Source organism: Rhinopithecus bieti, unplaced genomic scaffold (genome assembly GCF_001698545.2).
Source record: "Rhinopithecus bieti isolate Rb0 unplaced genomic scaffold, ASM169854v2 scaffold_27321, whole genome shotgun sequence".
Lineage (NCBI taxonomy): Eukaryota > Metazoa > Chordata > Mammalia > Primates > Cercopithecidae > Rhinopithecus > Rhinopithecus bieti.
The window spans coordinates 183305-198698 of record NW_016812353.1 but is presented as its reverse complement, the minus strand read 5'-3'; the positions used below and the strand labels follow the sequence as shown (position 1 = coordinate 198698).

Below are 15394 nucleotides of genomic sequence, written 5' to 3'. Positions count from 1 at the left end.
CGTGTTAGCCAGGATGGTCTCGATCTCCTGACCTTGTGATCCGCCCGTCTCGGCCTCCCAAAGTGCTGGGATTACAGGCTTGAGCCACCGCGCCCGGCCCCTAGTATATTTCTTAAGTGATCCTTTGTCTTCGTTACAGTTCTGGACAGGCCAAACACTGGAATGTCCCCCAAGCACATAACCCACAATTCCTTCTGTGTAAACTGCCATACAGGAACAGCTGCCTACAGCAGGGATTGACACCTGATCCAAGAGCAGCCAATCCATAAACTGGCCAGGAGCCTAGAGCTGCTCTTGCATAAATCTTTAAATATGGATGACTGTATTTTACTGGGTCTCTCTAGAGGGCATCTGAAATAGAGACAGGAAGAATTCATCTACTAAGAAGAGCTGAATAAGCCTAAAAGACCCGCAAACACATACACACAAAAATTAGCAACAGAAAGTATCTGAGTCATAATAACGAGAGAACAGGTTTGAAGATGAATAAACTTCTGATGCTGTGGTGGCAATGAGATAATACAGCAGCTAATATACATCTACTTTAAACAAACTCCCGTTCCCCCAAATTATGTTACAGTAGAACGGTAGTTATGGAGAGTTCAGTAATATGCTCAGCCAGTAAGTTGTGAAGCTGGCACCGCCATATAGCCCAGACTAGCTCTGGACTCTGCCCTCAATTATTACAGTAATTCTGTCTATGCCCAGTGTATTCTTGCGGTCACTAAAAAAGGGGGGAGCTCTTTTTTAAAAAAATTTTTTGTTGGTCATTTTTTACTTTATTTTTTCAATTCCACTGGAGAAGGGGAGAACTCTTGATATTGTTTCCTGAACTTTTCCATGCCTAGCACAGGATGTTCAATATTTCATAATAAAATATAAAACCATATTTTATGTACATAGTCTACAATAAACCATCCTACAGCTGAATTAGTAGGCCAGCTCATGATTTGCAACCTCTCACTGGTGGCAAAGGTTAACCTTAAAGGCTATCTATTTACTCATTGGATAACTGAATATTTTATAGAAATTTTTTCCAGTCTACACCTGAAGGCCTCTATAACCCTAGAGGCAACCTACCTGATCTTTAGGCAGCGCAAACCATTAATAAAGTCTTCCTTGTACTAATTTTAAATATGCTTCCCTGAACCTTCCAGCCATTGATTCTAAAGGATATGAACAAATCTAATTCCATTTCTTATTTGAGCTCTTCAAAATAATTGTAGACAACCACTTCTCCAATTACTTTTCCTAGATGTGGTTCAGAAATAACGTGAGTAATATATTAAAACATATAAAATATACAGTAAAAGTCAACATTAAGAGTTAAACAACATAAAAAAGAATAACTTTAAAAAATGAAATGTTGATTTCTAGGTTCCCATATGATAATGGCAGCTACTTATAGCCATACTTCAACATACCCTCCAAAGACCTTATGGATAAACAAAGCAAGTAAATAAACCCACAAAACAAAACTCGTCAAACTAAAACTAATAAAGAAAGTGGGAGAATACTACAAACTTCAGTTTATATATAAACAGAGAAATAAACACCAGAAACCAGCAAAGCTAACTCTAGAGCCCTTTCTGGAGTGGAAAGATCAGTGGAGACCAAGTGAAAAGAAGAGAAACCAATGGGGCCTCATGCTGGAGAACACTGATAAAATGCCAGGAGGAGGAGAGAATCCCATGCAGAGTGGGGAAATACCGAGAACAGGCTTCAGACCTTGTGAATCAAAGTCATTAACTACTGGAGAATAGAAAGAGGGGCCTGAAAGTTCCTGGGACCAGAGTTGGCAGTCATGGGAAGGATCCTGGAGTAGATAGAGGAGACCTGCAAGGGACAAGAGTCACCTAGAGTCTTGGTGATCAGGGAAAGAAGGAGGCAAGCAGTGGATATTAAACATCCCATAGAAACAAATAAGAATCAAAAAACAGACAAATCAATCATCCCCTTATGAAAACACTATTAAGTAAAATGCACTTAACTGAGATTCCTCTGAACTCAGAGGAATTAGTACACCATCCAATGTCACCATCACCTTAATAGAATACCTAACAATAATGATTCAGAAAAGATAAGACATTTTAAAATGAATGGAAATAACATGCAGCTCCATAAAACTACTACAAGAATAAAATACTTCAGTTGATAAAACCCTCATCTCCCTACCCCACCCAATAAACCCCACAAAGCAAAGGAAATCTGTAACACAGTGCCCTGACTTGAATATCCTTAAGCAAACATTTGCAAATATGAAAACCATCCCAAATCAGAAATTCAAAATTCACCATATAAAAGCACAAAAAAGCAGAAGACGTATATGTAGAGATGATAAAACTGAAGAAAGAAATGGATGTAGGGGAGGAAGATGAAATAATCTCAGAAATGAATATCTAATTATCATAGAAACAGAGAACCAAACACTGCATGTTCTCACTTATAAGTGGGAGCTAAACAATGGGTAGACATGTTNGCAGCTAATATACATCGACTTTAAACAAACTCCCGTTCCCCCAAATTATGTTACAGTAGAACGGTAGTTATGGAGAGTTCAGTAATATGCTCAGCCAGTAAGTTGTGAAGCTGGCACCGCCATATAGCCCAGACTAGCTCTGGACTCTGCCCTCAATTATTACAGTAATTCTGTCTATGCCCAGTGTATTCTTGCGGTCACTAAAAAAGGGGGGAGCTCTTTTTTAAAAAAATTTTTTGTTGGTCATTTTTTACTTTATTTTTTCAATTCCACTGGAGAAGGGGGAGAACTCTTGATATTGTTTCCTGAACTTTTTCCATGCCTAGCACAGGATGTTCAATATTTCATAATAAAATATAAAACCATATTTTATGTACATAGTCTACAATAAACCATCCTACAGCTGAATTAGTAGGCCAGCTCATGATTTGCAACCTCTCACTGGTGGCAAAGGTTAACCTTAAAGGCTATCTATTTACTCATTGGATAACTGAATATTTTATAGAAATTTTTTCCAGTCTACACCTGAAGGCCTCTATAACCCTAGAGGCAACCTACCTGATCTTTAGGCAGCGCAAACCATTAATAAAGTCTTCCTTGTACTAATTTTAAATATGCTTCCCTGAACCTTCCAGCCATTGATTCTAAAGGATATGAACAAATCTAATTCCATTTCTTATTTGAGCTCTTCAAAATAATTGTAGACAACCACTTCTCCAATTACTTTTCCTAGATGTGGTTCAGAAATAACGTGAGTAATATATTAAAAACATATAAAATATACAGTAAAAGTCAACATTAAGAGTTAAACAACATAAAAAAGAATAACTTTAAAAAATGAAATGTTGATTTCTAGGTTCCCATATGATAATGGCAGCTACTTATAGCCATACTTCAACATACCCTCCAAAGACCTTATGGATAAACAAAGCAAGTAAATAAACCCACAAAACAAAACTCGTCAAACTAAAAACTAATAAAGAAAGTGGGAGAATACTACAAACTTCAGTTTATATATAAACAGAGAAATAAACACCAGAAACCAGCAAAGCTAACTCTAGAGCCCTTTCTGGAGTGGAAAGATCAGTGGAGACCAAGTGAAAAGAAGAGAAACCAATGGGGGCCTCATGCTGGAGAACACTGATAAAATGCCAGGAGGAGGAGAGAATCCCATGCAGAGTGGGGAAATACCGAGAACAGGCTTCAGACCTTGTGAATCAAAGTCATTAACTACTGGAGAATAGAAAGAGGGGCCTGAAAGTTCCTGGGACCAGAGTTGGCAGTCATGGGAAGGATCCTGGAGTAGATAGAGGAGACCTGCAAGGGACAAGAGTCACCTAGAGTCTTGGTGATCAGGGGAAGAAGGAGGCAAGCAGTGGATATTAAACATCCCATAGAAACAAATAAGAATCAAAAAACAGACAAATCAATCATCCCCTTATGAAAAACACTATTAAGTAAAATGCACTTAACTGAGATTCCTCTGAACTCAGAGGAATTAGTACACCATCCAATGTCACCATCACCTTAATAGAATACCTAACAATAATGATTCAGAAAAAGATAAGACATTTTAAAATGAATGGAAATAACATGCAGCTCCATAAAACTACTACAAGAATAAAAATACTTCAGTTGATAAAACCCTCATCTCCCTACCCCACCCAATAAACCCCACAAAGCAAAGGAAATCTGTAACACAGTGCCCTGACTTGAATATCCTTAAGCAAACATTTGCAAATATGAAAACCATCCCAAATCAGAAATTCAAAAATTCACCATATAAAAGCACAAAAAAGCAGAAGACGTATATGTAGAGATGATAAAACTGAAGAAAGAAATGGATGTAGGGGGAGGAAGATGAAATAATCTCAGAAATGAATATCTAATTATCATAGAAACAGAGAACCAAACACTGCATGTTCTCACTTATAAGTGGGAGCTAAACAATGGGTAGACATGTTCATAAAGATGGAAACAACAAACACTGAGAATTCCAAAACTGGGGAGCAAAGGACATGGACAAGGTTTGAAAACTACCTACTGGGGACTATGTTCACTATTTGGGTGATAGGATCAACGGAAGCCCAGACCCCACCATTATGTAATATACCCATGTAACAAACCTGCTCATGTACCCTATGAATCTTCAAAACAAAAACAAAAACAAAAAAGAAATTAACATTTGAATCTAAGGTATCTAAGAAAGGACCGACAGGACTGAAAATATAATAAAGGGTGCTAAGGAGAGGAATAAAAATAGCCAAGAGAATAAAACAAAATACAGAAGAACTAAGAAGTTTAAGGAAAAACAATTGTTGCTGCAGAGCCTAGGAAAATTCTAACAAATAAATAATTATAGCTTCTGAAAATAAAACAAAACAAAGAACTGAACTAGAATGTCAAACAATCATTCAATAAAATTTCCAGGGATAAAATAATACATGTCAAAGGCTCGCTCATATCTAGAAAAACTGACCAGGAATAATCAACTGAGACATAGTCTAGTAAAAATATTATACTTTAAAGACAAAGAAAAAACCATCTGGGCCTTCAGGCAAAAAAACTAAATCACCTATCAAGCAAATGATATCAGAATGGCATCAGATTTGTCAATAGCAACATAGAAAGCAAGACTTTAGGAAAGAAAGTGTAAGCCAGAGTCTTTATATCCAGCCAAGCTGTCTTTCATTTTCAAGTGTCAATGCTATGAAAATGATTTGAAACATGCAAAATTCAAGACAATAATCAGGAGCCCCTCATAAGGTATCTGCTAGAGGATGGGCTTCATTTAACCAAGAGATGATGATGATGCCCTGGCCCTCCCAAAAGACGGATGGTGAAGCACTTTATTTTAGATAGACCAGAGCAAAACAAAGCATAAAAGTGGAAGAATGGTAGTAAATGCTATTTGTTCTGACAAAGTACAAATAATACAACTATTTATTTCAGTGAAGAGAAGAAGGGAGAAAGGGGAAAGTAATCAGGAATAAGTTCACTGATTACTACATGGCTAATAGACTGGAGTCATACGATATTATTTAAAGTTCCCAAGTGAGGAGAAATGGGGCAGTAGGCATTACAAAAGGTATTTCAAAACATATGCCCTAGAATAGGGGTTGTCAAACTACAGTCCAAGTGCAGCCCACAATCTGTTACAATAAATAAAAATTTATTGGAACACAGCCACTCCCATCTGTGTACATATTACGCTTCTCTTGTTCACACCACAGACATATTGATGCAGTTATACTGTCTACATCAGCAGAGGTGAGGAGCTGCAAGAGAGTTTGGCCCACAAAGTCTAAAATACTTGCTATGCTAACCTATAGAAAAAGTCTGCCAAACCCTAACCTATAATAAAAATGCAGCCAGGTGCGGTGGCTCCCTCCTGTAATCCTAGCACTTTGGGAGGCTGAGGCGGGCAGATTGCCTGAGCTCAGGAGTTTGAGACCAGCCTGCACAACATGGTGAAACCCCATCTCTACTAAAATACAAAAACTTAGCCAGGCATGGTGGTGTGCATCTGTAGTCCTAGCTTCAGGAGGCTGAGACAGGACAATTGCTTGAACCTGGGAGGAGCAAGTTGCAGTGAGCCAGGATTGTGCCACCGCACCTCCAGCATGGGCGACAGAGCGAGACTTTGTTTCAGGGGAAAAAAAAAAAAAAAAGCAAACCTTTCTAATTGCAAAGAAAAATAAACACAGTACGTTTTTAAAAAATAAAACCATTGTTGGGAGGCCGAGATGGGCGGATCACAAGGTCAGGAGATTGAGACCATCCTGGCTAACACGGTGAAACCCCATCTCTACTAAAAATACAAAAACAAAATTAGCCAGGCGTGGTGGCGGGCGCCTGTAGTCCCAGCTACATGGGAGGCTGAGGCAGGAGAATGGCGTGAACCTGGGGGGCGGAGCTTGCAGTGAGCCAACATTGCGCCACTGCACTCCAGCCTGGGCAACAGAGCGTGAGACTCCGTCTCAAAAAAAATAAAAAAATAAAAAAATAAAACCGTTGACACCAAGCATATTGATCATACCAATAAATGTAAGTCTGCTTATCTAACACATTAAAAGAAAAAGATTTTTCAGTTGTTCATAAATCTAAGCCCAATTCTATGCTGCATACAAAAGAACATATTGAAATCAAAAGGCTAAACATAAAGAAATGAGCAAAGATATATCAGACAGATATAAATATTATGAAATCCAGAGTTGTGATCCTGATATAGGCAAGGTAAAATTCAGGCCACAAAGCACTTAAGACAAAGAAGTACAAATGTTAAAGGCCAAAACAACTACCTTCATAAAGCAGAAACTACAAGAAATACAAAGAGAAATAAACAAAAGCCCAATAATAAGAGACTTTAACACGTCACTCTTGGTCTAAAATGCATCAAACAAACAAAAGGTAAGTAAGGCTATAGAAGACCTAAACAACATCATTTATAAAGTACAGCTTATGTGTGTGTGTATAACATATATACATTATATTCTCATTATAGAGAATATAATTCCTGAAGCATAAAAGGGCCACTGTTAAATTGACCTTATATTGGGCCACAAAGATAAAAACCTCATGAAGTTCCTTAAAGAAACAATACAAACAACATTCTCTGACCACAACAGGATAAAACTAGAAATTATTCACATCAAAAAGTGGTCCTTCTACCTAGAGACTAAAAACTCGCTAAGCAACTCTTGGGAGAAAGGGGATATGAACTAAAACTGCAGAATTTCTAAAACACGATAATAAGAATACTACATATAATCATCTATGGGATACCACTGAAGCAGTGCCAAGGAGTATATGCAGTTTGCTATCTTTTAGATAAGTAAAGAGGGGAGATGCATACACAGGCACACATACCTATCCCCATGGGTTTTGCTTATTTTTGCAAAAAAAGAAACATAGGAAGGACAAATCAGAAACTGATGAATATCTATCAGGGATAGAAGAAAACAGAATGGAAGGGGTAGGGATATGAATGTGATTTCTTTCGCATGTCTTTATACAGGTTTGACTTTGTTAAAACAAGCCATATTTTACAAATTCAGAAAATAAAATTAAATAAAAAAGGTAAAAACAGCAAATGCTATAAGTGAATGAAAACAGAAGTTTCAAAGACAACTTCTTAACTGTATATCAAATAAATAATATAACTACACAAAGAAAAGCATTCAAACTACTTTTGAACATGCACTTTAACAACATATAACCTCAGTGGTATAGCTAAGCACAAAAAAGAACCGCAAAGAGAGCTTGAATATTACTTTTTTGTGATTATTGGTAATGGTGTTGATGTAATGGTTCAGAAACTATTTTGGAGATGCAAGTGCATTCAGAAATACAGAGAATCCTATAAACACCTTTATATACATATGAAATAAAATAATTTTGAAGAGTCGTAAGTATCTTCTGACCCAGGCCTAAGTTGACATACACGAACTCTATCTGAGAATATCCCTATAAGAAGGGTGTTATTATTTTTGTATCAGAGATGACAGTTATCACCCACAACATTAAAAAAGTAGTAACAGCGGCTGGAATTGATTCTAGGTCTCTCTAACACCAAAGCTCTTTCTACCATAACTGAACTATTTTTAACAAACATATCAACAATTTAATTTTGCTTTACTTTAAATGAAGGGATATTCACTGTTGTTATTGTTGGTATTTGTTGTCCTGAGTGGCAACGGTGGCAGTTTAAAGCAGTGTTTAATCTCTTGGAAGCATCTGCTCCTCCTGGGGGTTCTTGTTTCAGGCCACATTCTCTGTATGGAAAACACAGAACCTAATAATCCAAGACAGAAGAGACTCAAATCCAGGTTGTATGACTGCTCTGTTTTTAAATAATATTTTAATTTTTTTTAAGAGATGTCACTTTGCTGCCCAGCCTGGAATGCAGTGGGGTGATCATAGCTCACTGCAGCCTTGACCTCCTAGGTTCAAGGGTGTCCTCGGCCTCTTGAGTAGCTGGGACTACGGCGCACACCACTGTACTTGGCTGTGTTTTTGTTTTTTGTATAGAGATAGGGGTCTTGCCATCTTGCTCAGGCTGGTCTTGAACTCCTAGGCTCAAGGGATCCTCTTCTCTCAGCCTCTCAAAGTGCTGGGATTATAGGCATGAGCCACCGTACCCAGCTTAAATTCTTGAACCATGTGAGAAATGTGAAGTCTGGTTGAAATTTTCAGGCCAGCATGTATTAGAAACATTACATTCCAAATCAAAAGCAGCTACTCGTAGATGCTAGTGAGCACATGGTGGTCCTGCTGTCCCTTGGAATAGGCTGGAAATTAACTGTTCAGTAAGATCAGAGGAGACCATACGAACCCAAGCTCCGTTATTACAAGGTAATTAAAAAATGTCTTCACGAAACTGATCAAGAAAAAAGAAACCTTTTCAAGATGGAGAAATAAAAGGTACAAACCACTGAATCAAGTTAATTACATAATTATATGGTTATGTAATATTTGGGAACTAAATATCTTTTAAAATGTATGATAATAATAAAATTGTACAAATGTCTTTATGAACCCAGAAATTAGTTATGTGGGGTGAGGAACAAAATAGAATGCTAGTTTTACTATAATAACTAGAGGAGAAAAAAGATCCTGTAATTCCTTTAATGCATTAAATAATTATAGAAATCTTTAAATGAAATCTATATGCTAAAATGCTCAGAAAAGTAAAAATTCTTATGTAAATATAAAGAAATTACAAGGCTAAAATACTGGTTGTGATCCATGCCATAGTTCAAGGAGGTATTAAATTCTAGATAGTAGCTAAGACAAAACAGAAAGAACCTTATGTTGAAACTGTAATAATACAAATTTTTCCACAGTAATACCACAATAACAATGCCTACCATGGTGTGGTGGTCTAAAAAAGAAGCTCTTGAGGAAACTACAGTAAGTCAAAATACTCAAAGTGCTTCTCAGGCAAAACTCCTTTCAATATACAGTCATAGGTTGCTCAACACGAGGCTATGTTCTGAGAAATGCATCATGAGGCGATCTGTTCTGGTGCAAGCATCATAGAGTGTACTTAGACAAACCTGGAGAGTATAGCCCACTATACACCTAGGCTATATGGTACAGCCTATTGCTCCGAGGCTACAAGCCTACACAGCATGTTACTGTACTGAATACTGTAGGCAAATGTAACACAAAGGCATGTATTTGTGCATCTAAACGTATCTAAACACAGTAAAAATAAGGTATTCTAATCTTATGAGACCACCATCATATATGTGTTCTATCACTGACAAAAATGTTATGTGGTACATAATTCTATATTACATGTTTGACAGACGGTGTAAAGGAGAAATAATGAAAACTTGACTATAAATATTAGTAGCAAAATAATTAAAGCTCAAATCTCTCACCTGCTAGCTTTACAGCTTCATCTCTTCTCCTTTCCAATAGACAAAAAAAAAAAAATTCCGATCTGAAGATTTATCCTTCAAATTATTTCCTTTGGAAGATATCACTCCAATTAAAAAAAGAATTTTACTGATCATAAATGGTATCGCCTCCCCAGGCACTATTATTACTTTATATAACCTTCCAAATGTAGGTCTACTATCCTGACCCCAAGCTTCAGCTGTGAACTTGCCACTCATATGCTGTTACCAAGCAGGGAAGAGATGAGTACGGGAAGAATAAGTGTTTGGAAACTTTAATAGCAACTGGACAGAGTGAATTCATGTCTGTTGCATCTTGAATAAAATATATGGGTTTTTATATTTTTAAAATTAAGGGTCATGTGGCTTAATTTACATACAGTAAAAATTATCTTTAAAAAATGCCCTTCTATAGTCATTCTCTTCCTCTAAGCCCCTAGCAGAAATTTCTGATTTTTCTCCTTACAGTTTAGCCTTTTGTAGCATTTCATATAAATGGAATAATAAACTATATAGCCTTTTGTACCTGTCATCTTTCACTTCACATAAGGCTTTTAAGATTCATCCATGTTGCTGATTCATGAGTGTATCAGTAGTTTGTTCCTTTATATTGCTAGTAGTATTCCATGGTATGGGTGTATCAAGATTGACCTATCCATTCATCAGTCGATAAACTTCTGGGTTGTTTATATAATTTTGGATGAATATGAACAAAGCTGCTATAAACCATTTGGGTATAGCTCTTTTTGGGTGGGAAAACATATGAATATTCAAGTGTTCCAGCATAATTTAACAAAAACTATCCTTCCTCTGTTGAATTGTTTGACATCATTCTTGAAAATCAATTGACATTATCTGTGGGTCTATTTCTGGACCTTTATTCTCTTCCATTGAAGAGACTATCCAATATCACAATGTTTTGATAATTACAGCTTTATAGCAAATCTTAAAACAAAGTAAGTCCTCCAAATTTGTTCTGTTTCAAAGTCACTTTGGCTATTCTTTGCTTTTCTATATAAACTTTAACACCAGCCTGCTGATTTCTACAAAAAAGCTTGATGGGATTTTTTTTTGTTGTTAATTTCAATAGGTTTTTGGGGAACAGGTGGTGTTTGGGATTTTGATTAGCATTGCACTGGGCTGGGCATGGTAGCTCATGCCTGTAATCAGTGCTCTGAAAGGCTGAGGCAGGTGGATCACTTGAGCCCAAGAGCTTGAGACCAGCCTGGGCAACATAGCAAGACCCCACTTCTACATAAAATAATAATACAAAAAAACATAGCCAGGCATAGTGGTGCATCCCTGTAATTCCCCGCTACTCAGGGGTGGGCTTGAGCCCAGGAGTTCAAGGCTGCAGTGAGCTATGATCGGGCTTCTGCACTCTAGCTTGGGCAACAAAGTGAGACTGTGTCTCAAAAAAACATTTTTTTTAATGCAGTGTTTCTACAGATCACTTTGGGGAGAACTTGCATCTTAACAATATTAAGTCTGATAGATGAAACTAGGTATATCTCTCCATTTATTTAAGTCCTTTTTAATTTTCTTAATGTTTTGCAGTTTTTAATGTACAAATCTAGAATAGATTTTGCTAAATTTATCCTGAAATACTTCCTGTTTGGAGATGCTATTAGAAATGTATATTTTATTTCAATTTCCATTTGTTCACTGCTAGCAAACAGAAACTAATTTTTATACATTGACCTTGTAAGATTCACTTATTAGTTCTAGTAGCTTTTCTTAAATTCTTTTTGTTTTTCTAAGTAGACAATCATACCACATACAATACAGGCAGTTTTAACTTCTTCCTTTCTAGTGTGAATGTCTTTTATTTCTTTAAACTGACCATACTTCTAGTACAATATTGACCAGAAATGAGAAGAGCTGATATCTTTAATTTGCTCCTAATATTTAGTGGAAAACACTGTCTTTCACCATGAAGTATGAGATGCAGGTGTTTTTTGTTTTGTTTTGTTTTTTAGACAGAGGTCACCTGTCGCCCAGGCTGGAGCACAGTGGAGTGTGATCTTGGCTCACTGCAACCTCCTCCTCCCAGGTTCAAGCGATTCTCCTGCCTCGGCCTCCCGAGTTGCTGGGATTAGAAGCACGTGTGACTATGTCCAAGTAATTTTTGTATTTTTAGTAGAGAGGGGGTTTCACCATGTTGGCCAGTCTGGTCTCAAACTCCTGACCTCAGGTGATCCACCTGCCTGGGCCTCCCAGAGTGCTGGGATTACAGAATTGAGTCATTATGCCCACCCTCATGTAGGTTTTTCATAGACAGCATTTAAACAGGGACAGAAACTTCTAGTTTGCTGAGAACTTTTATTATGAATAGTTAATTTCATCAAACACATCATCTGCATCTATTGGGATATGTTTTTTGTTTTTTAGTCTAATACACTGATTGATCAAATGTTACACCAACCTTTCATTTCTGGGATGAGACCCACTTGGTTATAATGTATAACCCTTTTATATAGTACTGGATTTAATTTACTGAAATATTTGTATGTCACTGCTTTTTCATTTCACATTTTTAATAATTCTTTTTTCTGGTATTTTATAACAATATGTCTCTGATGGAGTAAAAAAAAGTCAAAATCAGTCCTTTACCACATAGAGTGGAAAAAGCATTTTTCCAGTACACAAAGTAGCTGTGGTTATGACAAACTGCCCATTTGCAATAACTGAACTGAATCAGCTATAGAATGTTGATTTTGGAACTTAACAACATACTTATAGATAGCACAAAAAGCTCACTAAATGGAGCTATAATGTGACAAGTGTCTCTGAAGACACTTAATAAACTATACTTCTGATTTCCTCAGAGTTTAGAAGCAATAATTAAAGTATATTTTCTTATAACACTTATATTGTGGATTTATCTATTTTTTCTAATAAAATCGTGAACACCTGAAGGACAATGTTCTATCCATCTTTGCACTTCTTAGCATCTAGCACAATGCCTGAAACATAGCAGGTTTTTAATGAGTATATATATTTAGTGAACGAACAAATGAATAGGTCTGATAGTTCTTTCTTGTATCTTTTCTGGTGGGCTATATCCTACTCTCTCCCATCCCTCTACCTCACTCCTCATTAATTTTTTTGCTAGAGTATACAAATAGCTCTCATAGAATCTGTATATACCAGTGTCTGCCTGGCTCCCAAGTACTCATGACTATTTGAAGGCAGTGCTGGCAGCCCTACCTGTTTGATCAGTTGGCTTCACGTCCATAATAGCAGCATTAAGATGGAAACAGTTTTAGCCCTGTTACTGGCTTGAATGACCTGGCAGTCTGTCTGGTGGCCAGCCTTTGTAGCCAGGTAAGTTTCCCATAACCACTTCAGTGCCTGTGTGAGATTTCTGTCTGAACCTGGCTTATTCTTTTCCTCTACTTTATGTGTAGCCAGGGAGTCACGCAGCTCAATCCTGAGCCTCTTTGAGTCACAAAAGGCATTTCATCTTATGCTTACATTATTTACCATTTCATTTTCCATATGCTGTAATCAACCTTCCATTAGGATTTATAAGGAGAATGCCGGAAACTATGATTTTTTTTTCTTTTTGAACTTTTCAAAATTCCTAACACAGTAATATGTCCAGAGTACCACACACAATGTTTATTGAATGAAAGAGAGAATGAGTTGAATCCTGCATTGAAAGCTCTGCATAAATCCCTTCCATTAGTTTAGTTAACCACATTTATACTTTACTTTTCCTTTTCTTTTCCCAATAGCTCATTTTATTTCCTCACACACTTGTATGGTCTAATAAGGAAAAACTGTAATGTGTGCCTTGAAGGGTGATAACTGATCATCCCAAAGAGGACCAAACATACCTTACAGCTCAACAAGGTTCACATTTTCCCCTAAGCAAATATTAAATAATCCCATTACCCCCATAGATTTTAAAGAAACTCTTACCCAGCCTTAGCAACACTTATGGTTTGTTGCTCCATTGCTTCATGGATACTGGTCCTATCGTGCTCTTTGAGGCTATTGAACTCATCAATACAGCAAAGGCCTGCATCTGCAAGAACTAATGCCCCAGCCTCCAAATTCCATTCTCCTGAGTCTTTTACAGCAGTTACCGTCAGACCTGAGGAAACAAGCAAGCCATGTCAACTTTTATTTTCAAAGCATCATCTTGATTGGGCGCAGTGGCTCACACCTGTAATTCCAGCAATTTGGGAGGCCGAGGTGAGAGGATTTCTTGAACACAGGAGTTTGAGGCCTGCCTGGACAACATAGCGAAACCTTTTCTGTACAAAAAAATTTAAAAATTTGCTGGGCATGGTGGTGTGTGCACCTGTAGTTCCAGCTACTCAGAAGGCTGAGGCGGGAGGATCGCTTGAGCCCAGGAGGTCAAGGCTGTAGTGAGCCATATTAGAGCCACTACACTCCAGCCTGCGTGACAGAGCAAGATCTTGTCTTAAAAAAACAAAAAAGGCATATCTTAACCTTTGAAAGGAAAGAGATGCCTACATTTTAAAGAGAAGGGCATAAAGACTTTTATTTGCAGTTAACCAAGAATGGACAGCATCAGGACAATTGCTTCACATATCTAGTCACTGGAAGGCCTCATAAGCTCCTATGTTCTAAAAATCTAAGTTGTGTTCTCCAGTATTTTGTAGCAACCAGAAGTTCCCACATTTTCTGTCTCTCCTTGTAGGTGCTTTGATCGAGTGGTCTAAACTTTTGGAAGGGGCAAACAGATCTCCAGAGACCTCATGACAGAGGTTGTGTACTACACGCTGTTTACAGAAAAGGGTGCAGTGATAGAGAATAGTAATTATTGCATTCCAATGATGAAAATGAAAAGCTTGCTTCCAGTTACAATATGAGGGAAGGGATTATCTTCATATGTCTTATTGATTTTTATTTGTCCTGATACCAGTTGATAAAGCAGAATGGTCAAAAGCAAAGGCTTTGGAGTCAACAAGACTTGATTTGAATACTAGAGCTGTCATTCTAGCTGTTGAATTATAGGCAAGTTTCCTAATATATACAAGCCTGACTTTATTAATCTGCAAAAGAGGATAACAATAGAAAATAGCTTATTCTTGGATATTTAAATAAAATATAACTAAAGCTCATTAAAAGGTATATGAAACATGAGTATGTTAAGAATAACTACTGCTGATAAAAATGGATAAAATTCTGTCCAGACTGACCAAACAAACAAACAAAAAATATAGAGGAGGCACAAGTTACAAATATCAGGAATGAAAGAGGGGACATAACTATAGATTCGACAGTGAACTAACAATAAGGAAATACTATGAATAACTCTATGCCATACATTTGATAACTTAGACAAAATAGTCAAATTTTTTTGAAATATGCAGTTTATCTAAAAAGGAACAGATAATTTCCATAATCCTTTGTTTTCAAAATTAAATATTTAAAAACCTTCCAACACAGAAATCAGCAGGCTGAGATGGCTTCATAGTGAATTCAACCAAATATTTGAGAAAGAAATAATGTCTTTTTTTTTTTTTTTTTT

At 36.9% G+C, this 15394-nt stretch overlaps 1 protein-coding gene across 3 annotated transcripts in view; it reads right to left on the bottom strand.

Moving 5' to 3' along the window:
• Positions 1–15394, bottom strand: part of MCM9 (minichromosome maintenance 9 homologous recombination repair factor) — a 124609-nt gene that overhangs the window by 27293 nt on the left and 81922 nt on the right. For all 3 annotated transcript variants that reach the window (XM_017895943.1, XM_017895945.1, XM_017895944.1), the window contains exon 8: positions 13813–13987. In XM_017895943.1, the coding sequence (XP_017751432.1) occupies positions 13813–13987 (175 nt within the window). The remainder of the gene's footprint in view (positions 1–13812; positions 13988–15394) is intronic.